Genomic DNA, 24,187 nt, shown 5'->3' on the forward strand with positions numbered 1-24,187 from the left:
CAGATGAGAGCAAGTTTTGTATTTCATTTGGAAACCAAGGTCCTAGTCTAGAGAAAGGGTGGAGAAGCTCATAGCCCAAATTGCTTGAAGTCCAGTGTTAAGTTTCCACAGTCTGTGATGATTCAAGGTGAAATGTCATCTGCTGGTGTTGGTCCATTGTGTTTTTTTTTTTTTTTTTTTGAAAACCAATGTCACTGAAGTTTAGGAGCACTTCATGCTTCCTTCTGCTGACCAGCTTTTTAAAGATGCTGATTTAATTTCCCATCAGGATTTTGTACCTGCCCACACTGCCAAAAGCACCAAAAGCTGGTTAAATGACCATGGTGTTTGTGTGCTTGACCGGCCAGCAAACTCACCAGACCTGAACCCTAGAGAGAATCTATGGGGTATTGTCAAGAGGAAAATGAGAAACAAGAAACCGAAAAATGCAGATGAGCTGAAGGCCACTGTCAAAGAAACCTGATCTTCCAAACCACCTCAGCAGTGCCACAAACTGATCACCTCCATGCCACACTGAATTGAGATAGTAATTAAAGCAAAAGGAGCCCCTACCAAGTATTGAGTACATGTACAGTAAATGAACATACTTTCCAGAAGGCCAACAATTTACAAAAAATGATTTTTTTTATTTTATTGGTCTCATGAAGTATTCTAATTTGTTGAGATTGAGAGTGATTTGGTGGGTTTTTGTTAAATTTGAGCCAAAATCATCATAATTAAAAGAACCAAAGACTTAAAACTACTTCAGTCTGTGTGCACTGAATTTATTAAATACACAAGTTTCACAATTTGAGTTGAATTACTGAAATAAATGAAGTTTTCCACAACATTCAAATTTATTGAGATGCACCTGTATGTGGGAAAATTTCCTCACCAGTACAATACTGGCTACATTTTTCATTTTAACTGTTGAGCGATTGTTAAAGGCTTCTTAGTATCAGAGTCAAAAGGATGTGTTAGGCCAAAGAATAGGGACTTTGGTTAGGCCAAGATTACATCCGTCATTATTTGGTTGCCTGGTGTAATTATATAATACAGCATAAAAAATGCAACACATCAACACACATAATAATATAATAAAGGCAAAATTTTTTTTTTTTTAATCATTACTTACGAGTAGGTGTAACTGATGTCTGATTTTGGCTCAGCAACAAAATCAGACATCAGAAGACTACAGAGAACAGTTCGGACTGCCGAAAGGATTATTGGTGCTCCCCTGCCCACCCTTCAAGAACTGTATACATCCAGAGTGAGGAAAAGGGCTAAGAAAATCACTCTGGATCCCTCACATCCAAGTCACCCCATTTTTGAACTTTTGCCATCTGGCCGGCGCCTCAGAGCCGCAAATACCAGAACAGTAAGGCACAAAAACAGTTTCTTCCCCCAGGCAATCTACCTCATGAACAGTTAAATGTTCCCCACTTATGCTTATGCAAACAAAAGTGCAATATCCTTATATTTATTTGTTACCCCTCCATCCTAGTACATCCCTGCATCTTATTCAATCCTATTCCATTATCATTTATAGCACAATTGTTTATACACTTATCTATGTGCCAAATTTTTTTTTTTTTTTTTTTTTTTTTTTTGTGTGTGTTGATGTCTCTGTGTACTGGAAGCTTATGTCACTAAAACAAATTCCTTGTATGCGCAAACATACTTGGCAATAAAGCTCTTTCTGATTCTGATTCTGATTCTAACAAGATTGAGTAAATAAATATAGGCTATTAAAACAAATAATTTTAAAGATATTATAGACAATAACTAATAAACAGATTAATTTTTAATGGGTTTTTTATGCCTTTATTCATACATGACACTGACAGTATAGAGCAGAGCACTGGTAGCAAGAGACAGGAATAGGACCTGCCAAGGATCCCAATGTTAACAGTCAAAAATTAAACTGTTAGATTCACGTTTTATTCTATCTAAGAGAGAAAAATGTATATACAGTATTAGAGAATATACTTTAACACTGATGCTACGTTTTTAAAAATGCAAGGTAGCTTACCAGGTGTAATAATAGCATAAAAGAGCTACTTTTTACTCAGTTGATTTTTTAAATTTTACTTTTATGAATACTACATTTTTGAGAGTAAGAACTTTTTTTCTTGAGTATCATTTTTCAGTAGTCTTTCCTGGATATGGTGATCAAAACAGCTGGAAATCAATTCACTTTGTCAAGCCTGAAATGACAGAGTTTACTCAAACTAAACCCAAACTTACCTGGGTAGCCATGCACTGAAACTGGCTAGTTGCACAACGCCCTGTTCTAATACTTGTGTGCCCCCTTCACCGCTTTTACCTTTCATTCTTTCCTTTCCATTTCTTCACCCTACTTGACATTTTAGATTCTGTGCATAAACAGCCCTTGGAATGTAACTTTTTATTTGAAGATTTTATACCAACACATATTACATATTGCCAAAACACATTTACAATTTAATAACACAGCCAATGTATATTCATAGAGGCCTTTGTTTTCTGTTGTGGCATGGATTGCAAATTAGATGCATACTCAGATATCATAAGAAGCAAGATAAATAATGGATTCAGATGAGCAAGTTTCAGATTTTCTGCTATTTGAATGTGGCATTTCAAGGGGCGCATCAAAAGTGAACATACAACGCTTTTGTGCAGAACGGGGGTTAATGAGAGTACAGGAATTTCAACTAGAGGCAGAGGTTGATAAAGCAATTACTGAGGTAAGCAACATAATTATAATAAAGAGCTAAATCTGCAAATTGTCAGCATTACAATTATTGACTCGGCTCGTATATGTTAAGCTTTTGAATTTCGTGGCTTGATTTCTCATCAGACAGCATATTCACCTGTTGACCTACTTACTGACTTATTACTTCAACAAAAATTGAATTTAATTGAGACAAGTGAAGCCCATTTTTAGCGTTTTTTAGCACTTCCGTTTCTGACGCGCAGACTCAAACGAAGCTTGACGACGTCAGCAACCTGTCTGACAGATGTAAATCTTCTAGTAGCTGTGCGTGCAAACTGCCATCGTTAATCTTGCAGAGACGGCGAGCTTGAGCGGGGAGTTCTTTGGCGTGAGTGAGCAGGAGTAAGTATTCTGAATAATTATTTTGTATAGTATTTTAAAATGTAATGCCAGTACGCCATATTAAGTTAATTGCCTCTTCCTGTCTGAACGGTAATGCGACAGAGAGTCAAGTGGTTATGACGCAATTGTTAGCCTATTTTTTACAAAAACTGTTTCTACGGGGCCATAATGTAACATAGAAGGTAATGGAGCCCTTTATACATTGTCGTGTATCTTTAGAAATAAATAATGGACAAACTGAGTCTTTAAACGCCTCAGATGTAAAGTTAATATTATTAACTTCTGTTGCTCAACTGACAGCCGCCATTTTTTCTCTCCGGACTTGGATGAAAAAGCTAGGTTGGAAGTTTATTTTAATTAATATACTTGACAATTCAACTTTTGGACGTGTGTTTTAGTTGTTTATGAGTTTATTGATGTTGTTTGTGAACTTGAATACGAACGAAATTGTAATTAACCTAATTTTTGAACGTACGTTTGCGATATAGCGTTACTGAACATGTTCTATATGTTGCATTTACTTGTTTGTTTTATACAAATGTGATCAGTTTGGATCTTGGGAGTGTGTGTATAAAATTATTTTTTAAATTGATGCCTCCTTAAGTTAATGTTAACCGTCTGTGCGCGATATATTGGAAATGCGTTGGGCAGGAAGTGCTCGGAGAGTGGGATAAAATGCTCAAATTTGATTTCCTGCAGTAAAGTATTGAGTATGATTTTAATGTAATGTAATGTTTAATGTAATGCGAACAAATCCAAAAAATAGCAAATAGCCAAAACCTGGATATTTTAGGCAATATTAAAATCCTGGATAATATCCCGGGAGTTAGCCCATTGACTGATTCCCTGATCTGAAAAAAGGAAAAATGAAAGTGTTGTCAAGGAGAAAATGTCTCTCACGTTTGCTTACAGATGGCAGGAGGTAGTGAACCAGGAGCTCAGTGTCAGGGATTTCAGGGTGAGGTGGCCTGCGCTTTTCAGACATTACAAGGTATTGAAATAAGTTAAAGTTCTAGTTTTACTGGCTAAATACATTATTTGAGTTGATATAATACAATTTAGCATTTGCAGTTTGACTGTTGTTGACTTTTTTTTTTTTTTTTTTTTTTCAGATCAATGCAGAGTTCCATAGGCTTACGGATGTTCCACTGGAAGACATGTTCTTTGCTCAGTTAGATGTATACATGAGTCAACTAATCGGAGTAATCCGTTCCAAAGGAGGAGCAACCCCTGAGAAGACTGCTGCAATTTTTCACATATTGGATCAGGTACGTCTGTGTTTTTTACATTAATATCAACTACACAATCTTATTTTAGTCACAGCATGTTTTACAGTAACATTAAATTGTTAAATACTTGTTTCATAGTAGAGCTGTAGTCAAGTCCGGCTTTGTCGAGTCCAAGTCAAGTCCAAGTCCAGGACTAGTCGAGACCGAGTCAAGACCGAGTCCAAAGAGGTTCGAGTCCAAGTCAAGTCCAAGTCCAAAAGTTTCGAGTCCAAGTCCAAGACCGAGTCCAAATGAAAGAAAAAAGGGTCCTCTTCAAGACCACATACTTAACTACTGATAATGTTTGTGATGCGAGAGAAAGCATATCTCCTATTCTAAGAAAATAATTTTACATTATTATTTGTAATGATCAAAAAGCATGTGCAAAGTAACAACTCTGTAGGACAGGGGTCTCCAAACTACATCCTGGATGGCCAATGTCCTGAAAAGTTTAGCTCCAACTGGCCTTAAAACACCTGGAAGATTAGTGTGTCTAGTAAGAGCTTGATTAGGTTCAAGTGTGTATAATTAGGGTTAAAGCTAACAGGGGCGTTAAACAAGATCCTGGGCCCTATGCATAGGCAGTCCTGATGGGCCCCCATGGCCCCCACCCATGAAAATATCCAGGTAAAAAATATATATTTCAGATTCATACTTTTCAAGGGCCCTCTCTTCCTTTGGGGCCTTGCTAATGAGTACTGGTTTTACCCCCAGTCCGACCCTGGGAGCTAAACTTGGATAAAAGAACAAAGTTTGGAACTGTAAGGTCAAATAATTTTTATGTACTTTATTTTTTGTTGACATTATATCTGTGGTCAAAAATGTATATGACAGATGCCTTGGCACAGTGCACAGACACACGCAAAGCTCGGGATATGACAAATGCGCGCAGCAAGGCTAGAAGGGATACGTTTGGCTCTACTGGACATGCGCACATAAATACAGCGAAATTTTTGTCATACTATACTAGTGCTTGCATAGACTAGTCGAGCACTGTCGGAAACAATCGACTACTCCAGCATGCATTAACCATAATGAATACAAAGTGATTGCAAGTACCACGTGAATTTTAGAATTACAATATTGCGTGGAGCTGTTACTATATGACCTTATTTATGTTGCATGTAAAAATAAAATATGTAATGTAATAATTAGGGTTGTGCCTGAAGCCGAATACCTTATTCGGAATGGCACGGATAATGGCTTAAAAAACGAATAACGCTCAAGGAATAATTCTGCCTGAATACTCGGCTAAAGCTGACAGAGTCTGGTGTTTGCTAGATAACAGGTGAGCCAGGGCATCAGCGCCAGAAGTGAATGAATGTAAACTTTATGAGTGAAAAGAGCGCAAATCAAACACCGCATTGTTGTCACCTCTCTGTTTATCTCTCAGAAATCAGAGCGTTGCAAGAGTAATTTTACCTATAATAATACATCATAGCTACACGTTATATTATTTGTATATATTTAAAAGGCAAATATTGAAAGCTTAGGCTTCCATGATACGAATGAATGGAATAAGCACAGCGCGCTCGCCAATCAAACAGCCGCGCTGCGCATCTCAGTCTCTCAAAAACCAAATCAGTTCTCTCTCAAGAGTAGGCTAATAATCAGCTTCGATACGGATACATTGTCTACTTGTCCTACATGTTTGCATATTTACCTTTTGCTGGTTTGCGCGGAACACACACATCTGTTTAGTGAAGTTCATTAACATTAAGACTCGCTCAAAGTGTTCTGCGTAATGAGAATGTGTGCATTGAATGGATTCAGTCGTGTTCAAATGATCACTAAACGTTTGTCATGACATGTCATGAAATTAATAATTATTTCAGTTTAACACGACATACTTGTTCAGTGATAACTACGAAAAAATATATAAAAAGTCATAACAGTCTTATCAAGTAACTGTACGATGTTGTATCCGAATGCAGATAGGAAAAAAATTGTGATTGTTACAGATACAAATACTGGCTGTTACATGAAAATGTAAATATGTAATGTCATATATAAAGTTTTTAAAATGTACATATGTACTAATTGTTGCATAAGGCTATACATTAATACGCGTTTATTGATAAAAAAAAAGGCTATCTAGGTGTAGGTAAAACACAATCTAACAGGTAGAAAATTAAATTAGAAACATCTAAACTTTTCAGGTCGCAGTAAATGCACCACTGGTCATGCACATCCTTTCCCGGAACAATACTGAAAGCTAAGATGGGAGAAACAGATGATCATAGTTGTTCAAGGATAGCCATTTTTTAAATTAATCTATTAGCAGAGCTACTGCAAGGGATGTTTAGTGCTGGAAATCCATTTATTCTTTGCTGAAACTTCTGCGTCATCATGGAGAGCGGGTCATGGTTGCCCAGCAACAGCAGACGCCACTGGAGCGCGAGCGCAGATTACAGAGTGCTTTGGAAATAAGGAGAGCGGCGCGCCTAGTGTTTTCCACACGTTTTCAGTCGCGACATCATGCAAATGTGGTTTTGTTTTGAAGGAGACCTTTTTTATTTTATTTTTTTGCTGGACTCGGTCGAGACCAACTAGAAGACTTGGCGAGTCCAATGGCCAAGTCCGAGACAAGTCCGAGTGCAAATTCAACGAGTCCGAGACAAGTCCGAGACGACAGAAAAATGTCTCGAGTCCGGACTCGAGTCCAAGACCGGACTCGAGTACTACAGCCCTATTTCATAGCATGGAAATTTGAAATCGTCATTACCACCCAATCAAAATGGACAATTTAAAAGTGATAGTTCACTCATAAAATAAAAAAGTCTGTTAATTTACCATCAAAGATGTAGGTGACTTTTTTTCTTCAGTAGAACAGTAATTTTTATTTTATTTTTTTAGCTGAAACTGGTAATTTGTGATTTATTTAATTCAAGTAAAAAAAAATAGTAAAACATACAGGCAAAACAAAATTAATAACTGTGGTTCCTGACAAATTTATTGAAGTTTCATGAAGTGAAACGATTCGGTCTATGCAAGAATTATTATTTTTCTCTCAAAGTGACTAGCCATTGACTTGCATTATATAAATCACAGAGGACTATGGTTTCAGCAAAAAAAACTGCTATACTGAAGAAAAAGTAACCTACATACATCTTGGATGGGCTGTACATTAACAGCAAATTAGAATGTTTGGGTGAACAACTGTGTCCCTTTAATCAAGAATGATTAAATATATTAGGGTGTAAAGCTAATTGTTATCGATTGCTTTATCACAGACTGAAAACATTCACGTATAAAGAGAGTGTGTCCTGAAGGCCCTCATCGTTTTCCTGGGGGGAAATCCTTAAGGAGTATCTTGTAAGTTGAAAGTACACATATTGTATTTTGATTGAAGTACAAAATGTGTTTTGTAGTTATGAATGAAAAATTTAAAAATAATAATAATAATGTACACTACTTTAGGAGAACCAGCAGATGATTGTGAGGGTAAGCTGGAGCAGCTCACCATGGCGGTGTATGTTATTCGGAAGGAGGAAGGAGAACATCACGAACCACAGGCTGACATAGGTGTCGTCATCAAGGGTGTTAAAGTTCTGAATGAGCTGCCTTCATCCACATCAGCTTGTGCCTTGCTTCTCGGGATGATATACATCATCAATCAATCTGGCTTATCCAAAACCACTTTTTACATTCGAGGTATTCCAGAAAGTTCTCTTGCAGCTCGATCAGCACAAGATGACACCAGAATTTCAAAGTCTTTTCGGGAGACTACAGTTAACTTGCAGTAATATTTGAATGTGCATGTGTTTGAAAGAATGTCTCTGTTTTAGTTGAATGGTTCATGTGTTCTTATTGTAAGACTATCTATTTGTTCAGTCATATGTCTAGTGTGTAGTTGTTCGAATATGTATTTGATTGGTTCCTTTTACATTGGTGAAAGGGTAATTACCTATAACTGTAAGCTGTCAAAAACATTTTCCATGAGCTGTTTAAGGTTATATATATATATATATATATATATATATATATATATATATATATATATATATATATATATATATATATATATATATATTTATAAACATGGCTCAGTTTAGGGCATTACCTGTAAGCTGTTCTAAAGCACTTATAAATGCACTTATGTGGTTCTATTTTAAGAATATTAAAGGGATAGTTCACCCAAAAATGGTTTGTTGTTCCAAACCTGTATGAGTTTCTTTCTTCTGCTGAACACAAAAGATGTTGGCAACCAGACAGTTGACTGTACCCAATGACTTTCAATCTTTTTTTTTTTTCCTGCTGGAAGTTGATGGGTACGGTTAACTGGTTACCAACATTTTTCAACACATCATCTTATGTGTACAGCAGAAGAAAGAAACTCATACAGGTTTGGAACAACTTGAAAAAATTGTGAGTGAACAATCCCTTGAGTGAACAATCCCTTTAATTGTTTTTAGGTGGCTCATTTAAGGGTATAACCACTTTTTATATTTATTTTTATAAAAATATGCAGTGCAAAGACAAAGGTTATGGATGTAAAGTGGCACAACAAATATGAACAGTTTGTAATGATTTCTCAAAGTTTGTAATATGGAAAAGCTGTTAGCGTATAAATGAATTAATGGTAATAAATATCTCTAAAGCAATTTGAGTCTTGTGTGATTGACCTAGTGAAATTAAGTTGAGAAAATATAATTATTTAAATTGAGGAAACATTTTTTTTTTTAGGTGTTACCAATTTAAGTATTTTTTTTAAGTTGATCTAACTGTAGTAAAAATTTAAATATTTAAGTTGGAATTCAGTGAAATTAAGTTAGACTAATGTAAAGAGGAAGTCAATCCCATAGACTCCCTATGTTAAAATGCACAACTTTACAACAGTGAAAACATTTACAGCCTGTTAAAAAAAATATTTTGGTCTAGCAAATTTTGCCCCTTCATGACAACTGTAAGGGGGGCTTTTTTTATTATTATTTTTATTTTTTATAACTCATCCATTTAAATTACATTAAGCCTTAACGTTTTGCACAATTAAGGGCGTGGCCACTTGAGTGGCAGGTGGATTGCCCCGCACCCCCCTCAGTTCGAGCCCTGTGTATCTCCAATAATACTGATAGATGGCTATTGAACTAATAAACTCTTCAAACAAAACAAAATTATCAAGGTTTTTATTTGTATAGTTATAATAGGCCAACACATTACTATACAATACAAGAGAAGAAAAAAAAAAAAACATTAAAAAAACACGAAACAATATGACTGAAAGCACATAATATGATACATAAATTCTAACTAGTAAAGATTAATCTGTGCTGGTGTGAGAGACCAGATTCATCCACAACTCACATCAGTCAAAGCTCTGTCTTATGTACAGAGACATGTTTCTCATGAGACAGACACAGAACTTACAAAAAGCACATTTAAACAAACAGTCTGTATATAAAATGTTAGAGAAATGTAATATAAAACATAGATACATGTAAAATATAACAATGGTATAAAGAAATATAAAATGTCACAGGACCAGTGATCTTTAAAATGAGTCTATTATAGATCAATGATTTGAATCTGTTTACATGTAGCACATGTTAACTTAGTTTTCATCTTAGACTTTCAGTTTGTCATTTGATAATTACAATTTTATACTATAGACCTGTATTTTTTCTAATCCACTTCTTTTGCAAGCTTATTAACCTCTTCTCCCTCCTCTGTTTCACCTGTAAAAAATGCAAAATAGCATTCAGGTAAAATAATAAGAAAAAAATAAATACAATAAAGCATGCACCATTACTCATGTACACGTATGTTTTTATTACTAACCCTCTTGGTCACTTTAAGGGTGCTTTCACATCTCTAGTTCAGTTCATTTGGTCCGAAACAAGGACAAACAATTATACATTGTAGCATTTTTCTGATTTTTTGGTTCCTTTTCACACCACACTGCTTGCTTTGGTCTGTACCAGTTGAAACGAACCAAAATGCAGACACATGACAACATCCACATCACTCATTGGCCATGACGTATTTCCTAAACTGCTTTTCGATTGGACAGAATTTACATGCGGGGAAAATTCTAACATAAGAGGGAAAGCCAGCAAACAACACGGAGACAACACAAATATGGAGAGACGACAGAGCAGGCTGGTTTTGTCCCTGCCAACAATACATATATTGCAAACAATACATTTATATAATGAAGCGCGGTTGCGGCTTGAAAACAATGTTCTAATGCACTGCAAAAGGCAAACGGGCATCGCTCGTAACTTCAAGCGCAGGCAGGCATTATTTCTTCTGAACTCTGACATGCTCATGGTCATCAGACCAAATTTCTATGAAGCTCCGCACCTCCTCACTACTCCAAGTTTGTCCACGAACTGCGTGCTAAAGTGCAAACTGTCAACAAACACTTCCTAATCCCATAATGCACAGCGCAGCTGACTACGGCAGCTGGTTTAGTCAAAAAATTATCAGTACTTTTTGCAGTTGGGTCTGTTCGAGGTCGGATCACGTTCTCACCACAAACGAACCACTCCAGAGTTCGATTGAAAGCGTACCGAGACCACCTCTTCCAGCAGGTCTCGGTACGCTTGTTTGGTCCGCCTTTGGTGCGCACCCGAGTGCGATTGCTGCTTTCACACCTGGCCAAATGAACCGCACCAAAGGGGGAAACGAACTCTAGTACGATTCAACCAAACTAAATGAGGCAGGTTCGATTGATGTCAGAGTTCAGTTCGTTTGGATGATGTAAACACTGTCTTCCATACTCTGATGCACGCCCGCGAACCGCACCCGAGTCCGCTTAAAAACGGTGGTCTGGGGTACACTTCATGTGAACTCTGGTACGGTTCGCTGCTTATGTGAACGCAATCGTACCAAATCGCGGAAGTGAACCGCTTTTAATGACAAATTATTTGATCAAAATGTGTGTTTGTGTGCGTTTCACTCACTTTTCTGATGAGCGTGACTGACGCGTTGCAAGCAGAGAGCTGTACATCTCATTTATGTTTGCCTTCAACGTTCTTTAGAGCATTTTCAGCACATTCGTAAGACAGACGCAAGTTCCGTTATGTACCGAAGCTTTATCAACAAAACGAACAGTTCAAAAACGTAATACATAAAAGTGCACATAGTAATGTTATGCATTTGCCGCCTTCTCCTGCGCTGTCATTATCAAGCAACGGGGTAAACAGCTGCTGGCTTGATGACGCAAGCGAACCACGGTTCGGACTCAAATATTATAATATGAACACAGTCCAGAGGGGGCAGGGGGAGGGGGGAGCAACCGAACTCGGGTTCGGACCAGGCAAGTGAACCAAGTGTGAAAGCACCCTAAGAGACAATGAATGCATCCATTACACATCTGATTTCTTTCTCAACTGTTTACTTTCACTTAAGATATAAACGTCAGTTTTTTCAAACATACTGTCCAAGACGGGTATTTTGACATATTTTGTATGTATTTGTCGGTACAAGATTAAAAAGAGGCAAATTCGGTGTTCAGTAGTTTTGAGACGGCTCTCTCTGAGTGAGCCCTGAACACCAGAACACCGCGGGTGCTGAACAGGGGTCTTTCACATCTTTTTCTGTTTGTCTACAAAACTGTGATTTGTATTTGTTTGTTCAGGTGCAAGAGGAGCTTCGAGGAAAACTCTGCAGAGTAGAGCTCGGTTCAGTGTTGCTGAGACACGGCTCTCTGCTTGTGAACACAGCACACGAGTAACCAGCTGCTCAGTTGAGCTTTTCCGCGTCTTGTGTTTGAATGCTTTAAACTCTGTTGTATGTTTAAATTGGCAAGTGGTAAGGCTTAAAAACACGTAAAAATGATAAGCTTTCCTGACGACATGCAGCAGTGGCCTGTCAACTGTCTTTTTTAGGCTGACCTCGTCTCGTTCAGCCAGACAGTTGAGATCGACGGGCCCCCACCCCCCGTCAGTCGTGGGCCCCTATAATCATCACCACCTTACACCCCACTAGTAAAATTAGTAACTAATTTCAATTAGTACAAATTAGACCATAAAATATTTGTTTGTTTTAAATACAATACATTTAAAAGAAATTACATGATGATTGTCTGTTGGTGTTAGTGTGACTGTGACAAATGAATGTTTTCTCACCTCAGTTTACAGTTTGAGTCTTGAAGCACATCAATGAGCTGCTGTTTTGAGTCTCCTATTTTATTGTTACTCAGATCAAGCTCTTTTAAAAGTACTTTTGTACTTTTTGTTTCAGACAAACACTGAGCCAAACAAGCAACATCTGTAATGCCACAGTCATTTAGACTATAAAGAGAAATAAAGACAGAGGAAGGAAATTATTGTTACTTTCACCCAGAATGCACAGACACTTTCGCCATTTCTAAGCATAATCTTGTAGGCAAAATCATAGTCTTCTCAACGTGAAACCATGTGATGATGAGTTTCACCTAATGCATTTCCAGTGGCAGAGAAATTCACAGTGTTTCCAATTAATCATTTAAACTATGGTTGCCCACCATAGTCTAATTTGTCCCACCAGAGTTTGTTTTATTTCAGGCAGCTGTCATGACTCTGGAGCCGTTGTTTCTACCTCTCACCATTTCCCCATCTCCCGGACTCATTCACCTTCACTGCACACACCTGTTCACCCACTTACACACACACCTGGTGCCCAATGTCAAGGACTATATATTCTCCACTCTCACACCACTCTGTCTGGCTGGATTAATTGTTAATCGTTAATCGTGTATGTGTATTTCATGTCTTAGTCGAATTCCTAGGTGTATGCATGTTATCTGTTTCTGTTTTGTTTTTGCCTTGTTGGCCTTTTTGTTCATTAAAAAGTAATTTCCCTGCATTTATTAATTTTCAGTTTTTTTTTTTCTTTTTAACCAGAAAAGACATCTGAGGGAAAAAAATACTAAATTAAAAATAGAAAAAATAAAATAATAAAAATAAAAGATTTATGATCACTCAGTTTTTGTGTACTATTTTATTGTATTGTATTGTAAAAGTATTGTTATGTTCAAACTTCTTTTTTGTTATAAAAAAATAAATAATAAAAAAACATTAAATAATAGTCAGATTATTTAATCTATTTTTTAACTGGATTTTTTAACCTTTAGACAAAATATTATAGAACAAAATGTTTTCATGTGTTTTATGTTTTGTGTCATATTAAATTAATAAATCAGGATTTTATGGCTCATATAATTAGGAATTTAAAAATTAACAATTTATACATAATTGATAAAAATAAAAGCACAGTCGAAGTGTCCGAGAAGAAAGAAGATTCTGCAGGAACACGTTCACTCTTCAGCAACTTGTTAATGTTATTTTCTGTTAATGTTACAATATCATTAGTTCACAAGCATCAATTCTTACATTAAACTAATTGCCTTTTTTGCGCTCCGTTTCTTACACTCGTCTGTTGTGAGGCGCATGTACTTCAGCAGGTGGCTGATACTGTTACCCCCGCTGCTGTTTACTCTGTGGCCTCACCATTTTTTAGAAAGTGTCTTGTAGTTACACATTTTTTTCATGACTGTTATTGATATTACTGTAACTGAGGTTCTTTGTGCCACACTGCACAATTAATGCTGATCAGTAATGAAATTATCACCTGCCATTTGTTTGGTACCTGACAGGTGTTTATAACGCACCCTGGTTTCATCAGTTAATAAAACACAACAGAAATTATTTTCCACAAATTTAATGTGAACTCAGACTCTTTGTGAGATATTGAGTAAAACTGTTACAGTTAAATTGCAATGTTGAAATTATTCCAAACTTTTCTGAGCATGATCTTTACCTCAGTCTCTCCAGTTTACATTGTGAATCCTTCAGTATGTCACATAAGTGATTCACTCCTGAGTTTTTTATTTTATTCCCACTGAGGTCCAGTTCTCTCAGGTGTGATGGGTTTGTTTTCAGAGCTGAAGTCAGAATGAGACACTGTTTCTCTGTAATTCTGCATCCACACAGACTGAAGACAGAAAGAGAAAAGACAATGAATCAGACCTATGTTAAGTTTATGTGAGTTAAATGCATCATAACTAAATGTCATATTGCACACTAATACACCAGCAGAAGCATGAAAAATATATTTCAGAACTATAAACCAGTTTCTAACCAGGATTTGAGGATACTGGATTCAACCCAAGTTTACACAATCATCACTCAAACTATTGTATAAATGTAGATCTGATTTTGTGAATTATAAATATAGAACTAATTGAAACATTTCAATTGACTAGTTTCACATTCTTAATGTAAGAAAATTAACAATCTCAATAAGTCATTTTAGTGTAATTTATTGTTCTTTCATTTTTAAATGGAATATAAGTATATTAAGTGAAGAAAGTGTAGTCAAGTAAATTCACTGCATGCAGGTGTAGTCTGTTACTGTTGATATTATAAATCAAAGTAGTAGACGTCTACTTGGGTTTCTGAAATCTTGTTTTTGACAAAGTTAAAATGAAGATATAAAATTGTACAAACTTTTTGAAAAAAAAAACAAAAAAACAACCATTGCTAACTTCATAAGCAAACCTCCAGACACATGCATTTCATGACCCCTTTTAGTGAAAAGCAGCATCAGTTGTATAGAAACCATTTAAATCTTTCAGAATAATCTATTGTTTTGCAAGTTTTTGTCCGCTCACTTCTGTCTCATTTTGCAGCAAAGTTTTCTCAGATTTCAGCATATAAATCTTTCTGCTGACAGAAATAATGAACTATCAGTCCATTAGCTCATAGTACTTTTGAATCTTTCTTTAAAAGGGGAAATGCAGAAAATTCAGCGCTATACATTTTGTAACTTGTGCCCTATTGTCTTATTAAATAGTACATTTAAATCAAACTGTAATTGCTGCGCAGTGTAATGATACTGACTGTAGTATTTTCAGATTGAATTGAGGATTCATCAGTAGATCACTGAGGTTTTCAACTCCAGAGTCTCCTAGTTTATTCTCACTGAGGTTCAGTTCTCTCAGGTGTGATGGGTTTGATTTCAGAGCTGAAGTCAGGATGAAACACTGTTTCTCTGTAATACTGCATCTACGCAGACTGAAGACAGAAAAAGAAAAGACATTGAATCAGATCTATGAAAATCATCTAGGGTTCTGGAGGATTTGGTTCATTTGCCCGACTGCAATTTGTCATCTGAAAGTCACACTTGAAATTCTCTTGAACAGCATTTATGTTATAAAGCATTACTTCTATTCCAGATGCATTTGCTTCTCATCAATTTTAAGACTGGTTCTTCTATATCAATGTCACCTTCAGCTCATCGGGGCAAATGTGTTCCCAGCTACATACAGCAAGGTTTTCTTAGTTAACTACATTAATCAATATGAAATAATGATGAACAATGCTTCTACAGCATTTTTAAAATATTGTATACCTTAATGCTAATTCTTAACATTCTCTCCCTCTGCAGTAACTGAAATAATTAATAATGATTCATGATCAAAGAGACTTGGCCTTCTGTTTACAGCTAATTGTCATTTTTTTTATTGTTTTTAATAGCCTGTTTAATTTTAATTCTTCACATTGTTAACCCTTTGGCTCAAACAAATAAGAAAATAGGCTTATCAAGTACATATTAAATTATGTATAATACTCACATCAGTGTGTTGAGTTTACAGTGTTTATCCTGCAGTAGAGCAGAGATCTGATTCACTCGTGTGTCTCCAAGTTCATATTCACTCAGATTCAATTATCTCAGGAGTAACGGGTTTTTACCCACAATTCCAATCACATACTGACAGGCTTCTTCTGCATCAGGACTTCTCAAAAACCTGGAAAAGGTAAAGCAGGATTCATTTTCATTCTGAAATAAATGTACACTGCCTTAAAAAATGTTGATGAAACAGAAATCTTTATTGTTCCTAATGAAAAGCTCTTTTTTTTTTTTTTTTTTTTTTACATCCAAATGTAAAAAAAAGGTGATGTCAAAAAACAGAAACAGTGCAAATGTTATGAGGAGCAGAAGGGTAAAATATCGTTCAAGACACCACATGTCTGTAAAGAACTGAATAATCATAGAACAGCTGTAGAGTGATACAGTGTTAGGAATCTGGGCTTGATGGAAATTAAGCTACAGTGTGTTCAGAAAAGTTAGTAACAAACTACAGAGTATCAGCACATTTAGTGGCTCAAAATGTCTATTTAAACAGTACTGGAGCCTATACCAACATATTACTAACAAAACAGTACCTCAGATGCACCGAATCAAAGCTTATTGTATTACTGAAATATTATGAATGAAATGTTTAGCCTGCATGTAATTTATTCTGTATCATTTCATCAGATCTCACCTCAGTGTCTTCAGTTGACAGTTTGGATGCTGTAGTAAATCATTGAGCTCCTTCACTCCTGATTGTCCAGGATCATTTCCTGTGAGATCCAGCTCTATCAGGTGTGAAGTGAAAGTGAAAGTGACGTGACATTCAGCCAAGTATGGTGACCAATACTCAGAATTTGTGCTCTGCATTTAACCCATCCGAAGTGCACACACACAGAGCAGTGAACACACACACACACACACTGTGAACACACACCCGGAGCAGTGGGCAGCCATTTATGCTGCGGCGCCCGGGGAGCAGTTGGGGGTTCAGTGCCTTGCTCAAGGGCACCTAAGTCGTGGTATTGAAGGTGGATAGAGAACTGTACATGCACTCCCCCCACCCACAATTCCTGCCGGCCCGGGACTCGAACTAACAACCCTTCGATTGGGAGTCCGACTCTTTAACCATTAGGCCACGACTTCCCTAATTCCCTAATGAAGGGTTTGATCTCAGAGCTGAAGCCAGAGCTTTATAACCTTCTTCTGTGATACTGCAGTCTGAAAGTCTATTTTGAAAAAAAAAAAGTTTATAATAATCAAAAAGTAATATGTGATTTATAGAATTGAAACATATTTCTTACTGTTAAAATATACATTTTATTATAAAAAAATGTTACATGCAATCAATGATAATTCAACTCACCTGAGTTTCTTCAGTGTGCAGTTTGTATTTTCTAATCCGTTCTTGAGTTTCTTCATTCCTGAATCCTGCAGATTATTGTTGCTCATGTCAAGATCTTTCAGACTGGAGTTTGATCTCAGGACTGTAGCGAGAGCTGAACAGCTTTCCTCTGTTAGACCACAATCACACAGCCTAAAATGAAGAACAGAAGATAATTTACAAATTACTTTATTTTCATCTTTCGGTCACTGTGCAGTTTAAGTCATCTCTACAAGATACTTTAAATGTGAAGCAATAAATAGACTCAATACTCACATCAGTGTTTTAAGTTTACAGTGTGTATCCTGCAGTAGAGCAGTGATCTGATTCACTTGTGTGTCTCCTAGTTCATGTTCACTCAGATTCAGCTCTCTGAGGAGTAACGGGTTTTTACGCACAATTCCTTTCACAAACTGACAGGCTTCATCTGCAGCAGGATTTTGTAACAACCTGGAGATGGGAAAAGTACACTGAAATATCACAACTGTGCATTGCAGAGCTGCCTTCTACAGCGAGATGAAGATCAGGAGACAATGACGATCATCTTGATACACTTGGTAGGCTTTTTACACCACAAATGTAACATAAAATACATTTTTGTGGAAAACTGCCTCTTTTTTATGTAATAACATTTTAGAAATATAATCCAAAATAACCATTAAACTCAAATCATTGCAAAAAGAAATGATGAATTTATCAAATTATTCCAATATTTTCACAAATAATAGTTCTTATTTAATATAAAGTAATAGTATTCAAAGGTAAGATGTGGTAAATTAATGTAGAATAAGGTTCATGTCATTGTTGAACACAGAGATAAAAGATGGTTTGATGGTGTAATTGCATTTCTGATAAAATCTTAAATTTATTGCACTTAAGGACACTCACCTCAGTGTCTTCAGTTGACAGTTTGGATCCTGTAGTAAATCACTGAGCTCCTTCACTCCTGATTGTCCAGGATCATTTCCTGTGAGATCCAGCTCTATCAGGTGTGAAGGGTTTGATCTCAGAGCTGAAGCCAGAGCTTTATAACCTTCTTCAGTGACACTGGAGTCTGAGAGTCTAGAGAAAATAAAAACATGAATTAAAAGTAACATTTGGTTCAAATTCATCCATTCATCCAGTGCCCAATCATAATTAATATATGAGTTGATTAGAAAAATGAATGCATGATTCTGATGTGTTCAGATGTGTTGATTATTTGGGAATAACTGCAAAGCTAAAGTAGTTCCAGGCAGGTCTTGACTGCATTACAGTTTCATATCACTTCATCAGATTACTTTCCTTACAGCCTACAACAGCAAAAGAAACAAACCCTGAAGATAATGACCAAGGAAACAATAGAAAAAAAAAAAAAGACAAAATGAAATGAAATGGCACGTCTTACTCGGGCTAAGAACCATTTATGAATTAGTTCATTGCTTTACTGTATACACATTAAAAATCAATTGGTTATTTTAGTAGTAAAAGTCAGACATTTCACTAATCTAAACACCTTTGGATTTGGCACTACACGTATATGCTCAACACAAACATGTGTGATTGGTTAAAATACTACACGCATTTTATGCAACATGCCGAAAAGAAAATCTGATGTAACATCAGCAGATGTAAATTGAATCATGAATTTGCTGTGAATTTATGTTAATTTTTGCATTTTATGCATTTTTTTTCAACCCTACTTGGGTTATGTACAGTATAAGAAAGATACTTAAGAAAGTAGGAAACTGATTTTTACATTGTGTGCTTTGTTTCTAAATTTCATCCTTAAACTAGGAAAAATATAACTGTGAACAAATGTTATAGCTATTTAAAAAAAAAAAAAATTACTTCCATTAGGGGTGACCCCGAATAGTCGACGATTCGATGCTTCGATTCGAGGAGCCTGATTCGACTGCCAATCTCACAGTTAAATATTCACGGGCTGTTATGATTATGCCATTCTGACTATATGGGGGAGCTCAAACGTCTGATTTCATATAGAACTTGCGGTTTTCTCCCAATAAGTTAATATGCAGCCTATTATGATAAAGCCGTGAATAAGAATCTGAAATAAGAAGCTTCAAATTAATATTTTAAAATGCGTCAATAAATGCAACCACCCCTATAGATTTATGTTTCACTCTTCATAATCCGTGACCGACAGAGGAGCATCTTGTCTGCAGGGATTTAAAACTTTACCAAGACTCAAACTGACACAGGCAGAGACTGAATTTTTTTGATCAGGTAGGGTACAAGTGATTTCAAAACATTTCAGCCGGTGTATATATATCGTGGATATATTATTTACCTGATATAACATGTGTTTGGTTCAGTCACGCGCTTCATTGTAGTACTGTGATTATTACCTCTTCAAAGATTCTAAGTATTTTTTACATTAATTTTTTAAAGCAGTTTAAAGAGGGTTTACTGTTATTCCACTTACTTTTGTGTATATGATATTTACCCATTGTAATAATTATGTTTGACATCAATGACATATTTTTCGAAAGACCATCTACATCAACAAAAACCAAAACCTGAAACAAATTTATTGATGGAATACCAGTGTTGATATCAATATTTAGCCAGCTGTAAAGATCTTGCCAGAACTTTAATGTAACTGGACAAGAGAAAAATAAATGTTTAATGTTTTCATGCTCTTCTAAACAAAAAACACAAGGATCTACCTCAAAACGGAATCTTTTCCGTAACATTTCAGCTGCTGGATACACATTATTAATAATCAACTGAATGTCCTTCATTTTAGGTGGAACTGGCCATTTAAGATAATTACTGAATTTGTTTTAAAATATTTCATTTTCAAATTGTTTTAATTTTGAAGGTGTATTGAAGTCTGAAAATTATTTACATTTTAATACATTCCCTATTACTTTGTTCTTACAGTTTTTGTCCACAATATATATGTCTCCAATCTTTAACTCAGCCAATTTAACAGATAAATTTGAATACGTTAGAGTGTGTTGTATTCATTGTTTTAAAGCAAGAGGGATGGCTTTACACAAAATATTAAATTCTCTAAAGGAACATTTTATTTCAAACTTCTCCATGAATGAATTATGTTGAATAATTTGCCCAGTTCCATCTAAAAGGTCTATAACATATTTTAAAAAAATTCTCATACCACTCTTGTTTGAATACTGTCTTTCTATTTATTGTAATGGTTCTGTTATTCCACAAGGTAGAACCATGTAAAAATTTGTGTGAATAACATTTTCTAATAATACAAAACCTGTTTGTGGAATTTTGAAAGCTTAATTGGCAATTTGGAAACCTCAAAATCATATTTAAACAAAAATTCTAACCTTCCAATTTCCTTGAATACACACTTTGGTATCTGAAACCACATTGAGTTAGGCTGTGCTAAATACATTTTAATCCAATTCATTTTAAGAACTCCAACTGTTGATTCAAATTCAGTGGCTTTCAGACCTCCATTTTTATATTCTTTAATCATCTGAGATTTTTTAATATAATGAGTTTTGTTTTTCCCTATAAAATTAAACACAATAGAGTTAACCTTTTTTATCAGTTGAGGAGAAACATAAAGGGAGTAACATGGGTAAATTAGTTTAGATATGCCTTCTGCTTTAGTCAAGAGGATTCTGCCCATAATAGACAGATCTCTCATAAGCCAATGATTAAGGGATTTTTTCATACTGTCAATTCTCTCATCAATGTTTACTAATTCTCGCATTTGTATGTCCTTAGACATTATTAAACCTAAGTATTTCACTTCAGATTTAACAGGAATGGATTCTATATTATCTTCATTGCATGAAAACAAAGGAAAAAGTTCACTTTTTTTAATTTTAGGCATAAGCCTGATGCTCTTGAAAATACTGAAATAATGTTCAGGGCTTTTTTAACTATAGATTTATATTTAAAAAATATTACTGTGTCATCAGCAAATTGACTAATTCGATATTCGTAATCAGAAATGGTTATTCCTTTTAACTGAGGATGGTTGACAACTAAATAAGCTAACAATTGAGTGCATAATATAAACAATTTTGGAGAGATATGACATCCTTGTCTAATTCCATGCAGAATTTCAACTCTGGGTGTCATACCTGGATTAAGGGATATATAACTATAAATATTGTTATAAAACATTTTAATAACCTTGCAAAACCCTTCCCCAAACCCAAACATTCTAAGTGTTCTAAATATAAATTCATGCTCCACCGTATCGAATGCTTTAAAAAAATCTATAAATAAAATTAGGCTCTCTAAATGTATAAATGTTTGATAGTCGATCATATCCAGGATTGCTTTAATATGGTTTTGAATATATCTTCCTTTAAAGGGGGGGTGAAATGCTATTTCATGCATACTGAGTTTTTTACACTGTTAAAGAGTTGGATTCCCATGCTAAACATGGACAAAGTTTCAAAAATTAAGTTGTACGTTTGAAGGAGTATTTCTGTTCCAAAAATACCTCTTCCGGTTTGTCACAAGTTTCGGAAAGTTTTTTTCGAGTATGGCTCTGTGTGACGTTAGATGGAGCGGAATTTCCTTATATGGGTCCTAAGTGCGCGCTCTTCTGCCGGAAGAGCGCGCGCTCCCATATAGCAGAGCACTGAGAGCAGAGACATTCACTGATCAGAGCGAGAGACCGAAATGTCACAAAAGAAGTGTGTTTTTGGTTGCCAGGGCAAGACAACCCTGCACAGATTACCAAAAAAAAAAAAAACAGCATTAAGGGACCAGTGGATGGAGTTTATTTTTACAGAGCATCAACGGAGTTGTGCAAGTGTTTTTGTTTGTTCCCTGCATTTCGAAGATGCTTGTTTTACAAACAAGGCCCAGTTTGACGCCGGATTTGCATATCGTTTATTTCTTAAGGATAATGCAGTCCCAACGAAAAAGGGTCACGATCGTGTGTTGGAACCGCAGGCGGTGAGTAAAACTGCTTCAAATATCTCTGTGTTGTTAACTTAGCTATCGGCGCGTAACGTTAAGCACATCAAGTAAACAACATGCGATGTTGGCATCAAACTGCACTTTCCACATGTACAGCTTAAAAAAACAAAAAAAACAAAGACGACATAAAGTGGAACTTAGTCATTTTCCAAAACCGCTAAGCAAATATATACAGTTTCAGTACATACCACATAGAGACGTCGTTGCTGATGCTGCTCTTGTTAAATTTCAGCCTCTGGATCTGATTCTGGATCATAAATATAGGCTGAATCTGACTGTTAGCCATGGTTTGTTTTGGATGTTTTTTTCCTCACGGTAATGTCACAGCTTCCAAACGCTCTCAACGCAAAAGCTTACTCGCGCTTGTGATTCTTTAGCTCCGCCCACACGTCACGCCTCCAGGCGCTCGTGTTTTTCCGGGAAAAAATCGGTACAGACTATCTTTCTCTTATAAATATAATAAAACTAAAGACTTTTTGGAGTTATGAAGGATGCAGTACTACTCTATAGGTACTCAAGATTAACAGGATATTGAGTGAAAACGAGCATTTCACCCCCCCTTTAATGAATGCTGATTGATACTCCTCTACCAGTTTCCCAAGAACGTGTTTGAGACGATTAGCATACACAAGGGCAAGTAATTTATAATCTGTACATAATAAAGTTATTGGTCTCCAATTATCTAATAATAGCAACTATTTATTGGGTTTAGGTAGCAAGGTTATCAAACCTGTTTTCATAGTAGGTGATAAGCTTCCTTCCTGAATGCATTCTAAAAATGCATTATAGTTAATCCATCTATACCTTGTGATTTATTATTATTCATTTGTTTTAAAGCTACATCCATTTCCTCTAAAGTCAACTCATCATCAATTAAGAATTTATCTTCTTCATTCAGTTTATGTATTTTATCTCTTATAATCACAAATAAAGAATCACAATCAGCTTTTTTGTAATTAGATTTATAAAAGTTAGAATAGAAAAGCAAAATTTCATTTTGAATTTCTTTTTGATCACCTGTTATAGTTTCATTGATCTTAAGCTTACAATTTTTTTTCTTTGTTTGTCTTTGTTTTTCCAGGCCGAAAAAATATGATGAATTTTTTTTCTCCTTTTTCAATCCACCACGCCCTTGATCGAATATAAGCGCCATTTGCTTTTTCTGAATACAGTTCATCTAGTTGAGATTGCAGTGACTTTAATTTTGCAGAATCTTCTGGTGATTCTTGTGTATTAAATGCCAATGAGTTTATTTCTCCAATCAGTTCCCTTTGTTTCTGTTTCCTCCTCACTGATAAATGTTTGCCTATATCAACTGCTATTTGTTTAACCCTAAATTTAAACCATTCCCAATTATTTATGTTAGACATGTCTAGCTTTTCAATCTCCTCAATAAGAGTCAACACCTTATCATAAAATCTATCATTCTTTAACAAGTCATTATTAAACTTCCAATTATTAGGAGAAATGTCAGGTTTCTTAAAACTTGATAAGGACAGAGTAACCATACAGTGATCTGTAAGTGGGTCAGCTGTTATTTCACATTCTGTGACAATTTTACATAGTTCACAAGAAATAAGCCAATAATCTAATCTCGAACATGGACCATTTCCTGAGGAGTTAAACCATGTATACTGAGTGCTGTTTGGGTTAGATACCCTCCAGTAATCCACAACATTGACAGTTTTACAAAAAATCAATATAGTGTCATTATACACAGAATGTGGAACTCTTTGAGGTCTTCTATCTAGCCATAAATCAGGGATTATATTAAAGTCACCTCCTATTATCACATTTTCTGCATTATACTTTTTTTCCATTAATTTACCAATTTACCAAGTTTTTTAAACCTTTATCTATTAGTCACTTTGTTATTGTAACCATAAATACAGAGTAATATGTAACATTTGTCGTGTATTTCTACTGTTATCATTAACCAGTGGCCTTCTGCGTCCCCTTTATAAACAATTACAG

General features: G+C 35.6%; 1 protein-coding gene across 1 annotated transcript in view; it reads right to left on the reverse strand.

The window, feature by feature from the left end:
- Positions 1–12,412: 12,412 nt before the first annotated feature.
- LOC113078156 (NACHT, LRR and PYD domains-containing protein 12-like) overlaps positions 12,413–24,187 on the reverse strand; it is a 29,856-nt gene continuing 18,081 nt past the window's right edge. Inside the window, exons 7-13 of the mRNA XM_026250472.1 lie at positions 18,176–18,349; positions 17,270–17,440; positions 17,068–17,132; positions 16,598–16,706; positions 15,171–15,344; positions 14,089–14,262; positions 12,413–12,581 (exon numbers count right to left, since the gene is read on the reverse strand). Coding sequence (XP_026106257.1) covers positions 12,413–12,581; positions 14,089–14,262; positions 15,171–15,344; positions 16,598–16,706; positions 17,068–17,132; positions 17,270–17,440; positions 18,176–18,349 — 1,036 coding nt within the window. The remainder of the gene's footprint in view (positions 12,582–14,088; positions 14,263–15,170; positions 15,345–16,597; positions 16,707–17,067; positions 17,133–17,269; positions 17,441–18,175; positions 18,350–24,187) is intronic.

The sequence above is a fragment of the Carassius auratus genome, unplaced genomic scaffold (genome assembly GCF_003368295.1).
Source record: "Carassius auratus strain Wakin unplaced genomic scaffold, ASM336829v1 scaf_tig00024428, whole genome shotgun sequence".
Lineage (NCBI taxonomy): Eukaryota > Metazoa > Chordata > Actinopteri > Cypriniformes > Cyprinidae > Carassius > Carassius auratus.